We start from the raw sequence: 21,815 nt of genomic DNA, 5'->3' as shown, positions 1-21,815 counted from the left end.
GTACAACACACAGTATAGAGATGCACACGTCAACATTTACTACCGGGAATGTGAGAGATAGATAGATAGATAGAGATGTGGCCAGCCTCATTGTTGCTGCAATGTGTAGGAACCGGCATACGCATCATGGCAAGCAGACAGTGAACGCCGTGCTGTGGCTATTCGCAGCCTCCGTTCACTCCATAGAAGTACACATGCGCGACTCATAGACATGGGCACACCAGTGGCGTCATCCATGCCGCGATGCGTACGCATCATGGGATGGATAAGTGTGGCTACATCTGTAGATATTGATATACACACATATAGTAAAACACACACAGCAAAACACATATACACAGACACATCCACAGAAAAGACACACACACACAAACACATACATACTGTACATACATACAGCTAAACACCTAGCAAAATACATATACAGTATACACAAAAAATACACATAGCTAAACAGACATAGGAAAATACATATGCAGTATATGCAGAAACACACACAGCCATAGCTAAACACACACTCTTTACTTTACATGTGTTTTCTTTTTCCACAAGTTCCACACTGTGCACCTCCTGGTTCTGGCTCCATCAAGGCTCTTCACTGCAGGGGCTGAGTGCATCACTCTTCTGTACACACACCACAGACTGCTGCCGAGACTCCCCCTCCTCCCTCCCCCGTATGTCCCAGCATGCAGTGAGGGCCAACACAGAGTCCAGGAAGCAGAGAGCTGCAGCAGCAGTGCGGAGCAGAGAAGAAGGGTGATGTGACTGTTTTTTTCTGTTAGAACATGCAGCACAGTGGCGGCAGCGTGTAATGAGTCAGTGTGACTCACTACACTGCTGCCGGCTGCGGGCTCCTACACAGCGCTGGGCGGCTTCATAAGTGAAGAGGCAGGGAGAGGGGCGGCCCCATCAGTAAGGTGCCGCTGCTGTCGTCTGTCAGAGTGACAGGCGCTGGCAGCCGGCATCAACAGCGCAGATCACAGCAAGGTCGCAGAGCGCCTCTCTGACCCAGCGCCTCCCTGCTTTGCAGGACCTTGCTGAGCGGGTAGCGCCGGCCCTGCTACTAAGTTAAGACATTTTACTCCTCTATTTTTAAATTTTTTGGTTTTTTATTCCTATATATATTTTAATATCCTATGTACCGTTTTTTATGGTGTTTATGTTATTTTGTAATCTTTTAAGCGTTTTTTACCCCCTTGTGCATGTTATTTTTATCTTATCAACTTCCATCTTTTTACTCGGGCTTGTTTTAGTGCTTCACAGTTTAAATAAATTTTATTTACTTTTTATATAACTGCCTATTCTTTACATTCGATTGACACCAGTGGTCGCCTTTATCACCTCATTCTTCGTCCACATATATATATATATATATATATAATCCCTTAGTGCGCTCTTATTGATTACTACTGATGTTTTTATTTTATTGTTCTTTATATATATATATATATATATATATATATATGTCAGTTAGTCTTTATGTCAGTTAACCAAGATAATAGTACTAATATAAACAAGTAGGGCAAGCTTCTACACAGAGCGGATCCCTTGTCGATAGAGATCAGTAAATAAAGATAAAAAAATATATATCTCTGTTGAGCGCACTTATTTTGTAGACTGATATAGTTAGATTGAGTTTAACTGGTGATTCATAAAGAGAGGATGACCTTACACATGTAAACACCCCTTGATGAAGTCTGAGTGACGAAACGCGTTGGGTGTACCTCAATTGACTCTCCACTTTAAAAGATAAGCAGCACTCTTTTATCCGATATTTAATTATTTATTGTCTTTTATTACATGTAATTTATGTAGTTTTTTAGCTGTCCTTTTATTTTGTATTAGATTCCCGGCTTTTAAACCCACCCTGATACTAATTATTTTTTATATTGTATAAATAAATGTTCTATTATTTTATACGTATCCATTAAGTCTCCTCATGTTTATATCTTACTGTATCAGACACCGTTTGGTCGCTGAAACCCTTATCCCCCCTTTCACATATATATATATATATATATATGAAAAAAGGGGGGGTGATGGATATATAGCGACCACGGTGTCAGTATAGTAAGTATATAATTGCCAATTCTATTTAGTTAAAAGGTATTTATTCACGTACAATTACAAATAAAAGAAACATCTAAAAAAATGGGACAATAATAAAAACACAACTGAACTAAAAGCACTTAAATGAATTATATAAACTACAATAAAAACATGTATAAGATTTTTTTCTTATCTTTAATGAGGTAGGTGAAGGTTTACAACGCGTTTCGTCTGATGAGACTTCTTCAAATGGTAAGAAGAAGTCTCATCAGACGAAACGCGTTGGGAACCTTCACCTACCTCATTTAAGATGAGAAAAAATTCTTATACATGTGTTTATTGTAGTTTATATAATTCATTTAAGTGCTTTTAGTTCAGTTGTGTTTTTATTATTGTCCCATTTTTTTTAGATGTTTCTTTTATTTGTAATTGTACGTGAATAAATACCTTTTAACTAAATTGAATTGGCAATTATATACTTATTATACTGACACCGTGGTCGCTATTTATCCTTCATCCCCCCCCCCCTCCCTTTTTTCATAAATCTCATTCAGGGAATCACCATCCCTGTACTCATTTGAAGGATCCAGCTGACACCCCAGTAGTAACACAGGGGAGTGTTATTTCAGATTGCCAATATAATTTTTATAACATATCTGTCTGTATCACAAGTGGCCCAATATTAATCCCTGTTCCCTATATATATATATATATATATATATACACACACATATACATATAACTGATCACTAATTCTCTTACTTCCCGATATGTTAGGAAGCTGAAATTTTGAAATTTAACATCGGTATTCTGCAGGTGGGAAATAGGAAAACTATATAATTAAAATTTTAATAAACCTCCCCTAAGGGGATGAAAAGGGGGTTGACATAATAATGTGAACAATAACGCCCAAACAGACAATCGGATTATAATTTGGATTGCACCTCCAGTGTGTAGAATTTAATAAACTACAAAAATGGTCCAGTCACATTTTACACCATCTGCTATGGGTGCTCCCAGTATAACACCGAGAACCATGGATTAATATTTACTTACATTAAGACTCCTCAAATTTACATTTCTATACATTTACCAAATTTTTAACACTCATTTCTATTTACAGCCGTGAAAATCAGACACTCCTGTATGAAGAACAGAATCCCAGGATGCTTAGCGCCGCCTCCTCTATATCCCCGCCTCCAGGCACTGGAGTTTAGTTTGTAAGTTGGTGCCTGCAGTGCAGGCAGCTAACAGGGAGGGTTGCGCTGGGCAGCCCTGAAAAGAGCTTTTCAGAAGACAGAAGACTTCAAGGGCCGCAGCATAGGCACTTACAAGTACTATATGTCATTCTGACATATCATGCTGCGGCTCCCTCACCTCCCCCGGCGGCGCTCAATGTTCCCGCGCCCTGATTGCCGGGTACTTACAGCGGAGGGCTCCGGTTTCCACTAGGGCACACACACTTGCCGCTGCTCTCCGGGACGGTGTGGCCGCATGAAGGGAGGAGGTAAGAGGGTTCCCCAGGCAGGACCCGCTGCAAATCGCGATCCGGCGCAGACTTTAGGAGACGGACCGCGCGCGCTGGCGTGGACAATGTGGCCGTACAGGGACCCCACTAGACCACCACGGCAAGGGCATAGGTCGGATTACCTCATAATCTGTTTTGCTAAGGCCCGCAGTACCCGGTGGTGAAGTCCAGCAAGGGGATAAGGCTCTGACCTGTAGCCCCTCCCCCAGCCGCCATTTACTGCTAATGTTCCCGCCCTGGAGCTGCATCTCTCTGTCTTCCTCACTCCCTGTCCGCGTTTGGGCGCCATTACACACATGCTGCGCTGACTTTGGGACTGCTGGGCAATATCTCCTCTGTAAAGCAGCCTGCATCATCGGCGCTGTGCATTTACAGGACACTTAAGTATTCTACATGTCTTTAGACAGTGTTAGTTAAGAACAAGTGCATACATTCAGGGCTATGTGTTAGTTAATAACAAGTGCATACATTCAGGGCTATTTAGTACAAGTATCCTGGGATATACATCCAGTCTTTACTGTGCATTGTTATATCTATATACATATATAGCATTACTTTGTAGTGCAGTTACTTAGTATTGCTAGACCAGTGCAGTTTTATTGTTATTTGTAATTATTTCTGCATTGTACATGTGACAGTGTGTGTGGCAGTAGCTGCTGTGATTTCCATTCCGTGTATCTCACATATACTGCTATCCCTATATTCTGTACCCTGAAGGGGGCTAAGTGCATCCAGGTTCTCATATAATATAGTGTTTCACAGGATATACTCTTGTGGTATTTTTCTCTGTGTATTACAGTCACCATATACCTCTTAAATCCTCCGTGTGTGCTCTATTTGCAGTCAAACTATACAAGGGGGATTTCTGCCAGGTACTTTGTCTGCTTATATTGTACTATTTTGCCCTATGGTTACGCTATTATATAATGTCAGCTAAACAGGGTGATAATTCTATGTCTGATCCTGTAACATGCATGGCTACTTCCATGGATGTCTCTGAAGAGAATATTGCAGCTGAGGGTTCAGGTACTGAAGGTTTTATAACCCTCAGTTAGTCTACAGCAACGGGGGCGAATCATGACCCGCCATTGGCTACATTTTCTAATTTACTGACTACGCTGGTAACTAGACTTGCGCCCCCTATGGGACCTCCTGTGCCATTACAGCCACATATTGTCCCAGCAGTTAATCCGCCATAGGCAGATACTCTGTCCTCTCATTTACAGCAATTAAATCAGTCTTTGGCTAAGCAAAATCCTAACCCGCGCAAGACCAAGGGGTCATCTAAGCGGGCTATTACTTCCCCACAATCCACACGTTTCAGATACTTCAGCTGATGAAGATGGCGCATATACTGACCCCTCAGAAACTGATGCAGACGCTTCTAATGGGGAATCTTTGACACAAGCGGCTGTTCCTGACCTCTTGGAGGCTATCGGGCTGATTCTTCAAATTGATGATGACTAAGAACCTCCAACTACTTCTAAGAAACCAGGTAAGTTCAAGCGTCAGAAAGTTAATAAATTAGTTTTGATCCACTCTGACCACTTAGTTGACATACATCAGGAATCCTGGGAGTCTCCAGGAAAGAAATTCTCTCTGTCTAAAAAGATGCTAGCTCGTTATCCCCTCACTGCAGGGTTAACAAAAAATTGGGAAACACAGTCGCCGGTGGACTCACAAGTCGTGCGTCTGGTGGTGTCCTCTGCTCTGCCCGTCACTACCGTCACCTCTCTGAAGGAACCGACAGATAAGCGTGTGGAGGATTGCTTGAAGTCTATTTACACTCTTGCTGGAGCTGTGCACAGGCCTACTATTGCGGCCTCTTGGGCTGCTAAAGCTATTGAGGCCTGGGTTCAGGAAGTTAAAGCGGAACTACTGTCTAATTTTCCTGATAATGCTAGACAGTGTCTTTCATACATTATTACAGCCTCTCATTATATTCAGGAGGCGGCATCTGATGCAGGTATCCTGGTGGACAAAGCGTCTACTACGTCTGTTCTGGTTCGCCGGCTCCTCTGGTTGCGGTCCTAGTCTGTAGATCTGGACTCTAAAAAGACCTTGGAGGTGATCCATTTTAAGGGAAACATACTTTTTGGGGAAGACCTCAATAAGATTGTTGCTTACTTAGCACCGGCTAAGCCTGCATGTCTACCTAGTACTACACCTTCGGCCCTCAAGGCTAAGAGTACTTAATTTCGTTCCTTTCGACCTCCAGGTAAAAGCAAAGGGTCAGGCGTACCCGAAACAGGCTCGCACTTCCAAACCCACTAAGCTCAAACCTAAACGTGCCTGGGCTGCCCGTCAGCCTGCTTCCAAAACAGACAAGCCTGCCGCATGACGGGGCGGGCCTCCCTCTGGGGGATACCAGGGTGGGAGGCCGACTTCTATGGTTTGCTCAGGTATGGTCACAGACCACTTCGGATGCCTGGGTAAGGGAAGTCGTCGCTCACGGATACGCCATCTCTTTCAAGAAACATCCCCCTCACCAGTTTTGCTTGACAAACGTCCCTATGGATCCGGTGAAAGCAAAAACTCTACATCTGGTGGGGCAATCCCTCCTGGACATGGGAGTGATAGTGCCGGTGCCTCGGGCTCAGAGAGGCAAGGGGTACTATTCAACGCTGTTCCTAGTTCCGAAGCCGAATGGTTCTTCCCGGCCCATTCTCAACCTCAAGTCTTTGAACAAGTTTGTGAAAGTTTCCAAATTCTGTATGGAAACTCTTCGCTCTATTGTTCTGGCTTTGGAGCCCAAGGACTATATGGTATCACTGGATATACAGTACAGAATGCTTACCTGCATATACCTATTGCAGTGTTGCATCAGCAATACCTGCGATTTGCTATTGGCAACCTACATTTTCAATTCCAGGCCTTACCTTTTGGTCTGATCACGGCTCCAAGAATTTTCACCAAGGTCATGGCGGTCATGACGGCTCTACTCCGCCGTCAGGGTATTAGGATCCTGCCATATCTGGACGACTTGTTGATCCTGGCGAACTCTCCAGAGATTTTCCTGTCATCTGGAACTGACGGTCCAATTCCTGCAAGCCCACGGGTGGCTCATCAACTGGAAGAAATCTTCCCTGGTCCCTGCTCAGAGTATGGTGCACCTTAGAGCACTTTTGGACACCCACAATCAGCGGTTGTTTTTATCTCCGGAGAAGGTCCTGAAACTTCAGGTCAAGATAATATGCTTCCTCTCTCGCCCACGTGTGTTCATACACTCAGCGATGCAAGTATTAGGCCTCATGGTGTCGGCTTTCGACATGGTGGAGTATGCTCAATTTAATTCCCGGCCTCTACAGGAGTTGATACTCTCCGAGTGGGACGGCCTGCCTCACCGGATCAGGACTCACATGGCCTTGACTCCAGAGGTCTGCCTGTCACTGAGCTGGTGGCTACAGGACCAGCAATTGAGCAGGGGTCGTCCCTTCTGGATCTCCAACTGGGTCCTTCTGACGATGGATGCCAGTCTGTGGGCTGGGGCACGGTGTTGGAGCAACTCTCTCTTCAGGATCTATGAACCAGGGAGGAATCTCTCCTCCCGATAAACATTCTCGAACTGCGGGCAGTGTTCAATGCGTTGATTCTAGCCCTGCCTCTGGTACAGAACAGGCCTGTTCAAGTACAGTCAGACAATGCCACCACGGTTGCGTACACAAATCATCAAAGCGGCACTCGAAGCTGCATGGCAATGATGGAAGTATCAAAAATCCTTTGTTGGGCAGAACGCCATCTGCCAGCCATATCGGCAGTGTTCATTACGGGAGTACTCAACTGGGAAGCGGACTTCCTCAGTCATCAGGATTTACACATCCGGAAGTCTATCAACTCCAAGTGGACAAGTGGTGCCTACCAGATGTAGACCTAATGGCATCTCGACATAATCACTAGGTTCCGGTCTTCAGGGCAAGGGATCAAGTGGCATTCGTGGACGCAACTGGCAATTCCATGGAACTTTCTACTGCCGTACGTGTTCCCTCCGGTATCACTTCTGCCCGGGGTGATAAGGAAGTTAAAGCAAGAAGGAGGAATACTACTTCTAATTGCTCCAGCGTGGACCAGACGGCATTGGTTCTCAGATCTGCAGGGTCTCTCGATAGAGCGTCCTCTTCTACTTCCGCAACGCCCAGACCTCCTCGTTCAGGACCCTTGTGTCTACCAGGATTTGGCCCGGCTGACTTTGGCGCCGTGGCTCTTGAAGCTTCCGTACTGAGGGCCAAAGGATTTTCTGAGTCGGTCATTCAAACTATTTTAAAGGCCCGTAAATCGGCATCTGCTCAGATTTATCATAGAGTCTGGAATTCTTACTTCGCCTGGTGTGCGACTAACCATTATGACGCATACAAGTTCAGTACTGCCAAATTTTTGGCTTTCCTGCAACAGGGCCTGGACTTAGGCCTTCATCTGGCCTCCCTCAAGGTTCATATTTCTGCCTTGTCGATATGGTTTCAGAGAAAAATTGCGACTCTGCCTTTTGTTCATACATTCACTCAGGGTGTTTTATGGACTCCTTGGGATTTGTTGGTTGTTCTGGATGCCTTACAAGAGTCTCCGTTTGACTCTCTTGAGTCTGTGGACCTTAAGTGGCTTACTCTTAAGGTCTTGTTCTTGCTGGCTATTGCCTCTGCTAGACGTGTTTCAGACTTGAGTGCCTTGTCCTGTAGGTCACCCTTTCTGATTTTTCACAGAGACCGGGCGGTTCTTAGAACTCGCCCTGGTTATTTGCCTAAGGTGGTGTCATCCTTCCACCTTAGCCAGGAGATTGTGGTTCCGGCATTTACCTCTCCAGGTTTTCCTCCACAGAGCGATCGTTGGACGTGGTACAGGATCTCCATATTTATGTGAAGAGAACAGCTTCTCTTAGGAAATCTGATTCCCTCTTTGTCCTTTTTGGTTTTCACAAACGTAACTGGCCTGCTAATAAGCAGACCTTGGCCAGATGGATTAGAATGGTGATTGCACATGGTTATGTACAGGCTGGCCTTCCAGCTCCTGCTACCATCAAAGCCCATTCTACTCGGTCTGTTGGACCTTCTTGGGTGGCCCACCGTGGTGCGACCCTTGAACAATTGTGCAAGGTTGCTATGTGGTCCTCAGTGAACACGTTCATAAGGTTCTATGCCTTCGATACTTCCGCCTCCCAGGATGCCTCCTTGTGCCCACTACAGTGCGTCCCCTCCCATGAGGAACTGCTTTAGGACATCCCCAATGTTATCCCTGTGGAACCCAGTGTACCCCACTGCAGAAAAGGAGATTTATGGTAAGAACTTACCTTTGCTAAATCTTTCTGCGAGGTACACTGGGTTCCACAGGGCACCCACCCTGACGCACTTAGCTTCTTTGGGTTTGTATGGCACTAGCCGCTGGTACCTTCTCCTGTTGTGAGAATGTAGTGTATGTGGCTACTAACTGCTGTCGTCTCTCTTACCTGCTACTGCATTGGACTGGTTAACAGAAGTGAGCTCCAGTGCCTGGAGGCGGGAATATAGAGGAGGCGGCGCTAAGCATCCTGGGAACAGTCAAAGCTTTTAGCCTGTTGGTGCCTCGGATCAAACTTCAATGCTACACCCCGATGTTATCCCTGTGGAACCCAGTGTACCTCGCAGAAAGAGATTTAACAAAGGTAAGTACTTACCATAAATCTCTCTCTCTCTCTATATATATATATATATATATAATAATGGAAAGTCCCGGCACTCCTCTGTAATGGTGATGTGACTGCGGTGCCCTCCTAGAGGTATTACCTCATGTGCAAAATAGAAAGAATGGAGGCGGCACTCACGCAGATTTTTGCAAACGTAGAAAAGTCAGTTTTAATTTACCGACATGTTTCGGGGACTTGCCCCGTCGGGGCAAGTCCCCGAAACATGTCGGTAAATTAAAACTGACTTTTCTACGTTTGCAAAAATCTGCGTGAGTGCCGCCTCCATTCTTTCTATTTTTATATATATATATATATATATATATATATATACACACACATACGTATACAGACAAGATTCCCAAATTGTGCTAAAGAATAACACAAGCAGCACCTCTAGAAGGACTTTCTGTTAGCTAAAGTCCAATAAATAACTAATACAAAACGAGATCTGAGGGCGCTAATTATAGGGGATATTATTGAACACCATCAATCACTATCTAAATTATTAATACAACAGATTGATTTTAAAATTTATTAACAGACTCAGAACAAATTGATTCATTTCCAAATTGCTCAATGACATGATGAATTCAACACCTTAACAGCTATTATGGATGTAATTCCTTGTTGCTGTAACTTCAACAGTATAACAGAATGTCAATCTTCAGAGACAACATTAGTGATACAGCAGTCTATACAATTAAACCAATTCTTTATTGTTGGAGAGAGGATGACTTACGCTTAACTGATATAATTGACTTGGCTACACTGCCAAGATGCTGAAGAAGTTACTTTTTCAATTGAGAATCTGAAATATCCATAATATTTAGGAGCTAAAAAACAGGGTTAGTTGGTATATTCCCACCCAGGTTATCTCCATAATGGGACTAGGTCACAACACTACCATTAAATATGTAATTGGGTATAGATTTGATAAATCCTTTATTCAGGATACAATATCTATGGGAATGGAGAAAAGATTTCCCTTTTTCGACACCCACTGTTTGGCCTTACTGGTCCAAGACCATTTCAACTGTTGCCTGGTAGTACAAAAGGAAATTACTGTACGTGATTGCAGGACTCCATGATACTTTCTTTGGAACAAAACATCATGGCAGAATCTTGGCATTTTCCCTCTCCAGGTAAAATCACTGATCAGTTTAGGAGTCTCTTTACAAAATATACTGGGAATTATGACTGGAAGCATCTGCAGATATACTAAATTTACAGTTTTACCCAAATTATACTGTCTGCTCAAAGTTTTTACTCAGCCATTTTTACATGCCAGTCCATGTGTTAGATTATGCTTTGAAAAAAATCTATATTGTGTTCAGTCAGAGTAATTAATATGGAGTGGATGCCACTTGAAGGTAACATATTTAATGACATCAATTGTGAATAATTTATTTTTATGTTTCAGAATTTACAAAAAATTTTAAATTAATAGACCAGATTAGGGAGCGAAACAACGAAGAGGGTCATTCCGACCTGATCGTAGATGTGCTAAATTTAGCACAGCTACGATCACTTACACTGACATGCGGGGGGACGCTCAGCACAGGGCTAGTCCGCCCCACATGTCAGGCCGCCCCCCTTCCCCAGTACAAAAGCATCGAACAGTGTACTTGGCCGGGAGTTACTCGTCGCTGCCCGGGTCGCAGCGGCTGCATGTGACATCATGCAGTCGCTGCGGCTCGACACAGCACGGTCCGGCCATGCCTGCGTTGGCCGGACCGCACCCCCAAAACGGCGGCCAAACGCTGCCGTGCCTCCCCGTCCAACCCAGCGACCGGCTCTGCCTGATTGATCGCTAGGTAGTGACTGCCGTAGGCTGTCAACCATCCGCCGTTGCACTGCGGCGCCGGCGGTGCATGTGCAGTTCTGACCTGAACGCTGTGCTGAACCGCAGCGAGCGATCAGGTCAGAATGACCCCCTAAATTCACCATAGTTGCCAACCGATTACCTGAACAGAGTCAGTTTGTGCTCAGAACTCCCCATAGTAATCCCTCTGATATTTGGGTTGACTCTAATGGCAGATTCCAAGGCTCCCCTACAATGTACAACGATCATGGGGCATAATGGACAACCCTGACATGTTCTATTAGATATAGCAAAGCGATCTGCTAGAGAGACATTTATCCTAATTCCAGGTGAGTAAAGTTTTAGAGGGATACAATAATCGCCAGGTAAGAAGGAACCAAGCACAAACACTCCAGTCATGATTGGCAGTTGTTTAAAAAAATATTTTTCAGCATCTGTTGTTAGAAGTACAACTTGAGTATCAGCCCTGGAGGCATATTCAGTCAGTTCTATAAAGCTTATTAGTATCGCTCCTAGCCACTCTACCAGGGGAAAAAAAAAATACTTTATCGGTGTATATAAAATCAACTAGGTAAGATTTGAAACAATTAAAGAACAATTTTATATCAATGTTGAGATAGGAAATAGGTTGATATCTGCATCATAGACCTGGGTCATTCCACTCCTTAGTAAACACAGTAATGTGCGTGCTTCATAGGCTTGAGTGGATAAAGTTGAGCCGCCAGTAATAGCAATAAATGCAGAAAGTACAGTAGCATTATGTCCAACTTATCTCTAAACATTTTGTAATAATAGACAGTGAAGGTGTCTGGACCTGGACTTTTCACCCTAGAAAGAGAGACAATGGGGTAGATGTAATAAGCCTTGAAAAGTTATATATTTCATGGTGATAAAGTACCAGCCAATCAGCTCCTAACTGCCATGTTACAGGCTGGGTTTGACAGTTAAGAGCTGGTTGTTGGTTGTTTATCACCATGCAATTTAGCCTATAACATCTAGCCTAATATCTTCCTCGAGTTCCATAAAAGAGAAGGGTTAATGGGTGATTCTCAAGAAAGTAAACAAAAAGTCCTGTGCATCACATGCTTTCATTTTTTTTTCCTTTTTAAACTGGTCTGTTAAGAGATTGTTGTTATATGAAAACTTAATTGCTTAGTAGCAACGCCTCACCCTATAACTTAAGACCCACTAAAATCTTGTTATTTTAGAGAAGTATGTTGTTTGAATTTGTGTAGCTGTCCCGTGCATCACAGAGAATCGCCCTAATCCGGATGGGCTTTCATTTCATTTTCAATTTTGGGAAAGCTCACAGACATTAAATAAGCTTCAATTTATGTGGGACCAAACCCAGAATCATCCACATCAGTTTAGATAAATTATAAAGACCGTTATAATCCCAATGGAGAAGCTCCACAATTTTACTGGTAAAATAGCGAAAAATTGTCATTTTACACTACCCATGCACATTTACTTTTTGTTTTTGTCTTTTGGACAGACTGGGCATTCTTTAGATGCAATAGTAGAGTAAAATATTTTTAGTTCACGGGTTGTACAGTTTATGGGAAAAGGGGTAACTTTTAAACACACACACACATAATTATATATATATATATATATATATATATATATATAATTATCTCCTCTATCTGTCTATCTATCTATCTATCTATATTTACAAACACACAAACACGCACACACACAGAGTATATAGAGATCTATATCTCGACCCAAGAAATTCATCCCTAATATCAGCCATGTGTACTTTATTGGAGGTTTGCTGTAAGTACTAATAATAAAATGAAATATATGCGTTTTCAACTTTTTGCTTTACCTTTCTTAAGCTAACAGTGGGAAATGATGTGGGAAAGATGATCTGGGCCTTACTTGACTCAGAGTATTTAAAAGAATTTATTGGCCACAAAATCGTTCGGCTTTGGCCCTTCCTTTTTAAAATGGGTCCAATTACTATACCACCAGCCAGGATTTCTGTGAATGGATATGTGTCTGTCTCTTTCCCATTGTTTAGAGGTACCAGACAAGGCTGCTCTTTATCTCCTACTCTTTTCGATCCTTGCCATTGAACCCCTGGCATGTATCTTAAGAACTCACCCAGATATTCCCAGTTTTAAACTAGGCCAGAGGATGGACACTGTGGCTTTACACGCTCCTCTCCTGTTATTTTTGAGTAATTATAGAATGGCTATGCCGGCTGTACTGAGTATAGTGGGAAATTTTGGAGAGTACTCTGGTTTAACTATATATTGGGAGAAATCCTCAATAATGCCTTTACGAGGCTCTCCTCCTTGTAAACCAGAACTTCTTCTACCATTGACCTTGGTTGACAAGTTTAAATATTTAGGCATAATTATTACTAATGATTGTAATGACTTTATACCTAATAACCTCTTGCCTCTTCTTATATATGTGCAGGACAGATCCAAAGCATGGAGTAAATTGCCTTTAACAATGGCCAAAATTTTGTATGTGTTACAACAATCTCCAACTTATATCCCAATAACATTTTTTTAGAAAATGTAACAGTATATTATCATCTTTGATATGGGCTAATAAGTGCCCTAGAATTGGTCTGAATGCTCTCACTAGAACTAGAGCAGATGGCGGCCTGGCTCTACCAGATTTTAGACTATACTATTTTGCCTCTCAACTAGCGCACATTCGTATATAGGTTCAAGAAGTAGGTCCGACATCTTTACCGTATGCTCTATTTCAACAAGTAGCCCAAACATTACTCCTCTGCAAGCCTTATTAAGTGATGACTCTTTCCCTCAATATCCCCCCATACTTGTACAAGACATCAAGATTTGGCGTGAGGTCCAAGTCATGACTAAGTATAATGATGTACAGTAGATCCTGATCCTCCCCTCTGGCATTCTCGTAAGCTATCTGAGTTATATGGACTACCAGGTGGACGGTTATGGAAAATAAATGGGGAGAACAGAGTCGAGCAGATCTATCAGGGGAAAAACATTAAAACTTTTCAGCAATTGCAGGATGAGTTTAATCTTCCCCCCAAAATTTTCTTTCGTTACTTACAGCATCGGCATGCTCTCCAGATTCAATTTAGAGATAGCTCTCCGGATTTTATCCCCTCTCCAGTTAAAACGTTTATCACCAATAGAGGACGCGTCAAAGCTATCTCACTATCCTACTCCTTTTTATTATCTAATCATCATACTGATAATTTACTGGGATTGCGTGTGAATTGGGAGAATGAGTTAGACCCTCTGAGTGATGAGGAATGGGACACTGCTAGAGAACTACTGCGATTAGCAATGGTCTCTATAAGATTTCAGCAGATACACATTTTTATTCTCTACAGGACTTATCTGACTCCTGTGAGGCTGGTCAAATTTGGTGGACATACCTCAACTAATTGTCCTAATTGTAGAAATTCCCCAGGCACATTCTGGCATATTATCTGGGTGTGTGCTGTAGTTGGATCTTTTTGGACTCAAGTTAAAAGGGCTATGGTTTATACTGGTATTCCAGTAGATTTCCTCACTCCCAAACTTTGTGTTCTAGGCGCCCAGGATGAAATTGTACTTAGCACACCTGAAAACCAATACATCACAAATCTATATTCCCTCGCTAAGGTGTGTATAGCTCGATCATGGATAGCTCAAGCAGGACCCACTTTTGAGGCTTGAAAAGCTCTGTTGAACTCCTCAATTCAGCATCAGCGATACGTCTACATGTCACGTGGGGCATGTGCCAAATTTGAAAATATGTGGGCTAAATGGTCAGATTCTAGATACTCATCCTAAATTAATGTACACTAGGTGATGTCTGACTGATAATTTATGGGATTTACTTAGCTGGTCTGTCTTCCCTGCTCCATTAAGGTACACCTATGTGGCTTTAAATTTTTGTCTAACGTATTGAGGGTACACAATCTCTTTCAAAGTATAATTGGTCTTTCCCTCCCCCCTTTTTTTTTTTTACTTTTTCTCTTTCCCTTTGTGCAAATAAGTGTTATGAAAACTTAAAAATTATTGAAATATTGGAGACAAATTGAATATGATAGGTTGAAAGAAGTTTATTACATATTATACATATTATATTTATACATTGTATGCAGTTGATTATCAATGGTGACTCTTGTCAAATGTCAATAACGCCTGTATGTAATTTATGATAATGTCCTCCATGTTGATAACTAATTGTCTAAATAAAAATATATTATTTAAAAGCATTTCTTGACTACAAGGTTTTGACCCTAGCCCTGCCAAATCACTTAAAAAAGTTACAAGAAAGAAAACATCAACATTCCTTCCAGACAATGGGAAATGTTATGGTTGGCACGCCTATTTATTATCCTTTATTTTTTGTATGCCTTGCACACAGTTTTACCCCAGATAATGTGCCAAAGACCTATTCAATCAAAAGAAAAGGAAATAGTGCTTAACAGTGCTCACTTATGCACAGAGCCCCATTAGTTATGATAAGCCCTATTTACAGGCACAATGCGTAATATCTAATTGAATAGGTCATCTGGCACATTACCGGTGTTAAAATAAAGCGCATGGCAAGCTGCACCTAGCGGAATCTCCGACCAAGAGGTTAATTCAAAATCTAATCATCCCTAAATCTAGAAGCAATGTGTACTGCTATTGTTGAGTCTACGGGTGCAATTATTGTAACTAATCTATTTTAGAGAATAGCTGGAAGACTGATGACTGCTGGGCCTATGTTTCATGGCTTTTAACAAAATATATTTATTTCTGAAGGCATCTTGGTTAAATAATAGTGTTTACTTTGTGGAGATGAAAACAATGGTCACGAGTAAGGAAAAGGGTATTAGCATGTTTGTACTATTTTTTTTTTCAATTGTAGGTATTTATAAAAAAATAAAAAAAAATAAAACACACAGCATGTTTCAAGAGAAAAAGATAGGTCAAGCTACAGCCATGGAAGATAATATCTATAATACAACACTGCGAGGAGATAAAAAATAAAAACAAACTATAGGCATGCAACAAGGAACAAATGGATAAAAAAAGTTTTGCTTTCAAAGCATTTAAGTCTGACAGAACGGTGGAAGCATTCCAGTTCTACAAGGAATGTAACAAAAAATGCAAAAAATAAATCAAAGCAACTAAAATAAAAAACGGGGAAAAAATTCGCAATGGGGAGTATAACAAACCACAAAAAGTTCTTTAAGTATATAAACGGTAAAAGGTTAAAAAGGGAGAATATTGGGCCTTTAAAGGGCGAGTTGGATGTCTTGATTAATGATAGGGAAAAAGCGGATTTCTTTAATATATTCTTTTCATCAGTATTCACGAATGAGGACAGGTTGACGAGAGTAGAGCATAACATAAGCTACGATAAGGACCCGATCCTAGGTACTCGGTTAAATGAGGAAGTAGTCTGGGAAAGACTAAGCAAAATTAAGATAAAGAAATCTCCTGGGCCGGATGCACTCCACTCCAGGGTTCTTATGGAACTTAATGTAGACATATCGAGACCCCTATGTTTGATTTTCAGGAAGTCAATTACATCAGGAACGATACCAAAGGACTGGCGTATAGCAGAGGTAGTCCCAATATTTAAAAAGGGTATTAAAACTCACCCCGGTAACTATAGACCGGTAAGTTTGACATCTATAGTGGGGAAATTATTAGACAGTATATTAAGGGACAGCATACTTGAGTACTTGGATACCCCCAAAGTTATTACTAGGAATTAGCATGGTTTTGTGAAGGACAGGTCCTGTCAAACTAACTTAATAAGCTTCTACGAGAAAGTGAGCGATAATATTGATCAGGGTCAAGCAGTGGACGTGATTTTTTTGGTTTTCGCTAAGGCCTTTGACAAAGTTCCACATAAGAAACTAATTCTCAAATTAAGGGAGCTTGGGGTAGGTGACACTATTTGTACTTGGGTGAATAATTGGCTGTTCAATAGGGAACAGCAAGTGGGGATTAATGGGATGTACTCTGAATGGGCTTCAGTGCTCAGTGGAATACCGCAGGGTTCAATACTCGGACCATTGTTGTTTAACACATTCATTAATGACCTAGGAGAGGGACTGGAAAGCACAGTGTTAATTTTCGCAGATGATTCTAAGCTATGTAGAGTAATTCATACAAGGATGTTGAGTCTCTACAGAATGACTTATCTAGACTTGAGGTCTGGTCGGATAAATGGAGAATGAGGTTCAATACAGACAAATGTAAAGTTATTTATTTATTTATTAACAGTTTCTTATATAGCGCAGCATATTCCGTTGCGCTTTACAATTAGAACAACAGTAATAGAACAAAACTGGGTAAAAACAGAAAGACATAGAGGTAGGAAGGCCCTGCTTGCAAGCTTACAATCTATGCACTTTGGGACTAAGAACATTCAGGCAGCCTATAAATGGGGAAAATGTAAGGATAACAGTAGTTGAAAAAGATTTGGGAGTGCTTATCGACAAACTTAGTAGCAGTACGCAATGTCAAAATGCATCAACAAAAGCAAGTAAGGTGTTAGCATGCATAAAGCGGGGAATGGAAACAATTGATGAGAGTGTAATCCTGCCACTGTATAAATCATTGGTGCGGCCACATCTGGAATATTGTGTACAGTTCTGGGCACCTCACTATAAAAAAGATATCTTGGAACTCGAAAAGGTTCAGAGGCGAGCCACTAAACTAGTTAAGGGGTTAGAGGCACTGGATTGTGAGGAAAGACGTAAAAGGTTAGATTTGTTTACACTGGAAAAGAGGCGACTGAGAGGAGACATTATTAATATTTTTAAATACATTAAGGGACAGTACAAGGATTTATTAAACGATTTGTTTCCCTGAGGATAGAAGAAAAAAAAATTCCATATACAACGGAGAAAAGGGTTCTTCACAGTAAGAACAGTAAGGATTTGGAATTCTCTGCCAGAGAAGGTAGTAATGGTGGACTCAATCAATAAGTTTGAAAATGGATTAGATAAATTCCTAGCGGAAAAAAATAATCAAGGATACAGCATTTAATTAATATATATATAAAATATATATATAATACAGGTTGAACTCGATGGACATTTGTCTTTTATCAACCTCAACAACAATTGTAACTATGTAACAACTTAATTCAAAAGTTAGGTACTGTGAGAAAGATTTTATAGCATATATTAAATATATATAACAATCATTAAACTTTTTTATTGTCAACGTGAACAAAATATGTATTCCCTATGACTGTATTAACCAAAACCTAATTGGTTTGCCTCAGGGGCCTAGCCAATTTAGCCTTAAACCAGTTCACCAGTGAGATGTTGAACAATATTATAATATTGGATGCAAATAACAAAAGGATAACCAGGTATGCAAAAAAAAAAAAAAAAAAAAAAAAAAAAAAAAAAAACTCTAAATAACTAAAACAGCATTTCTAAAAATGGTACTTCACTTATTTTCAGTCAAATCTATGTACATGAAAAGTACATGCTTAGATAGCTTTGTGAAAATAAAGGTCATATTTTTTAAAGTTTTACAAAGGGCCAAAACTCAACTTACCGATGCAAGACCCATAATTTTAGGAAACAACAAAGATGAACAGCCATCAGGGCTCTGTCCAAAAGTAGTGTAAGGTGTTTGAAACCAAGCTTTCTCATTTGCCCAGATAACATCACAAAGTGGCAATATAGATGCTCCAAGTCCAATTGCAGGTCCATTTACAGCAACGATAATTGGTTTCTTAAACTGAATAAAAGTATTCACAAATATCCTAAAAAGAGTAAATACAGACAAATAATAATGCAATTTAATAATAACCAGCAGTGATAGAGATAACACTGTCATGGCTATAGTGTTGTAAGAAACATATAATGGCAAATCTGTACTGAAAATCATTTATTCCTATAAAGTTTTATTCTTTACTTCTGATTTTGAGAGAATGTAGCAATGAAGAGAAAGAGAAACAAATTATAAAATATTATAAAAAGATTACAGACAGGGGGGAGGGGTGTTAAAATTGTCAAACAATAAAATTTTGCATATGCTGTTGTTTTCATAATATTACAACCTAACGCAGAAGAATTCATGCAATTAAAGCAAATTATTTTTCTCACAATGGAAAAAAATATGGAATATTTTCACTCATGTTACATAGATTTTGCCAGCAGATTAGAAGCACTTGTCCCATACAGTCTGCCCTAGACACATGTACATGCACACACTTACACACTAGTGTTCATTTTTTTAATTTTTTTTTGGGAAACCAATTGAACTGCCAGTATGTGGAGAAAATGCAGACAAGCACGGGGAGAATATATAAACTCCACAAAGTTAGGCCCATGATCGGAACTGTACCCATGACCTCAGTTCTTTGAGGCAGTAATGCTAACCACCACACCAAACTGCTGTAATTTCATTACATAATGACCAAAAAATGTAATATTCAATCTAGTATGCTACCAGAAAATATGATTTGTTGTAGGAAAAACCAACATACTGACCACATCACAACAACACACACTCCATATGGACAGCAAAAATGTTAATCTAATTGTATGATCATACAGGCAAGCTGTAGAGAGCTCTGCGAGACCCAATTAATATTTGGGGGCCTGACCTAATCATGGGATACATGGCTTAGCCCCCTTTGGCAAGCCAAAAAAAAAAGTATTTTGACGAACAGGGGGACACTGTGAGCCCCAAACCAAGAGGGAGTGTGATCAGTCTTATTGCTCTCCCCCCCCCCCCCCCCCACCAGCACAGCCTCCCTGCAGCGTGTGCTGAGCTGAGGAGAAGAGCTCTTGCTGCTACCAGGTAGAAGGGGGTGGGGGAGTGGCCCCAGGCCCCTCCATTAGGCACGCGGAATTAGTGCCTGCTACCCTCCACACTCAGCGACCCTGCATATAAGTGGAAAACTTTCTTTTTCCCATGGACTGCACTCAGTTCATTGACAATTTTTCAGCTTTTCCTGTGTTATGTGACTACCATGGCAACCAGTGTTGAATGGTACATGATGTACAGAGCAGAGAGGATTGGAAGGTCCCTCTGAAGTCTGTTTCATTGTTATACCATCCCCCTTCCTTGTTTTAACTCCAGAAATATTTTGAAAGGGAGACCATCATTTTCTACACCATCCTCCTCCAAATAATTATCAGATGAATGCTAAAGAGGAACTTAAATTGCCAGTTAAAGAACAAAAAATGCTGGATTGTTGTCTCAATTTAAACAGATTGTTCACATCTAGTGATGTGGGATGCAAGAGGGACATAAAATAATAATACATACCTAATTGCATCAGCCATTTTGGTACTCTCTCTTTTTCGATCATCTGTCAAGCGTCTTATAAAATAAATAAAATCAAGACCACAGCAAAACACACTTCCAACTGCACTAAAAAGAACTAGCTTGCTGTCATCTGCAGCTGCTGTAGCTAGTGCACCCTGGACTTCCTTCATTACCTAAAAAGGACAGAAAGTTATACTGTATTTACAGGAATTGAAACATCCTACTGATACAATGGGAAAGACATTTAACATTTTCTTTAAAGGCGTTTTTTCCACTTAAATGATTACACCCCTAATTTACCAGATTGGGGTTAAAAAAATAATAAAATATAACAAATGTTACTTTATAGTGGAAAACCAAAGCAAACATATCCTTTTAGCAAAATCACAGTAACAGGACTCTTGATAAATGAAATTTAGTTATCACACAAATAAAATACAACACTAGTGAAATATATTAAGCTTTTAGCTCTTGAGCGTCTCTGATCAAAATATTATAAATTATGTGGTAACATAGCTTCCTATATAAAATATGTACAAAAAAAAGCAGCAAAAGTATACCAAAGAAATTTGACACTATAGCAACTGAATAAAGAAACTGTATGACCATGTTAAAAATGGACATCAACAAAAATTTATTTTTTTATAAAATAATTTTATAAAATTGATATGAATTATGTGTTTGTAATTTCTGGATAAACATTTACACTGCTTTATGACTGAAACATTTAGTTTTCAACTGTTACCTTTCTTCCCCACTGTCATTAGTTTGCAAATTTGCATTGTCATTAATTAACAAAATCTCGTTAAAAGTATAATTAGCCTGAGCCAGGCCAATTCCATATTGAGGGGCAGTGAACAGTTTTTTGTTTTACTTAATAATGCACTTTTGTACAATGTTGACAATTAGAGCAAACACTGAAGATCAATTGCAGAGATTAAGAATACTGTGTACTAACTAAATTTGCTTCATAAAAACAAGCAGTTTTGTTCAGTCTTTACCCATCTTAATCAGAACTAAAATTATACTTTGTAAACCAAATAAATGACAGGGTTTTACTAATTTACTATTTTTTAGTATGATAGTTAAAATATATATTGTTTTAAAAAATAAAAAACTAGATTTCTGTCCATCTCTGAAGCTGCCGATCAGTGTGCTTTCCTACAAGTTGGAATTCTCGACTTGTCGGAAAAACAGAGCCGGCATTGAATAGGTCGGAACCCCTTCCGACCTAAACAAGTCGAAAACTGCCGTCTTTCCGACAAGACGGCAGTTTCCGACTTCAATTGAATACCCCCCTAAGTTATAAAAATATAACATTCACCCAATAGAATATCTGTCTCAGAGTTAAAGCTAATGACACAAATGCCTAAAATATTTAAATGCAGATTGTAAAGTGAACAACAACTATAGTGGTGTGAATCAAAAATACCAATTCCCTAATCAAATCAGACATTAATTTGTCTAGTGCAAGTCAGATGTTTAAAATTATGACTGCATGCCATGACTTAAACCTAAATGCAAAGT

The 21,815-nt window shown here is 40.5% G+C and overlaps 1 protein-coding gene across 3 annotated transcripts in view; it reads right to left on the bottom strand.

Annotated features, from left to right (window-relative positions):
* Positions 1-21,815, bottom strand: part of CDYL (chromodomain Y like) — a 359,350-nt gene that overhangs the window by 9,832 nt on the left and 327,703 nt on the right. For 2 of the 3 annotated variants that reach the window (XM_063923082.1, XM_063923079.1), the window contains 2 exons: positions 20,289-20,461; positions 18,564-18,774 (listed from right to left, as the gene is read on the bottom strand). In XM_063923082.1, coding sequence (XP_063779152.1) covers positions 18,564-18,774; positions 20,289-20,461 — 384 coding nt within the window. Of the gene's footprint in view, positions 1-17,318; positions 18,006-18,563; positions 18,775-20,288; positions 20,462-21,815 lie in introns of those variants that run through there. The other variant, XM_063923080.1, reaches the window with a different exon arrangement.

The sequence above is a fragment of the Pseudophryne corroboree genome, chromosome 5, assembly GCF_028390025.1.
Source record: "Pseudophryne corroboree isolate aPseCor3 chromosome 5, aPseCor3.hap2, whole genome shotgun sequence".
Taxonomy (NCBI): domain Eukaryota; kingdom Metazoa; phylum Chordata; class Amphibia; order Anura; family Myobatrachidae; genus Pseudophryne; species Pseudophryne corroboree.
Note: the sequence above shows the minus strand (reverse complement) of the source record. Positions and strands in the feature narration are given on the sequence as shown.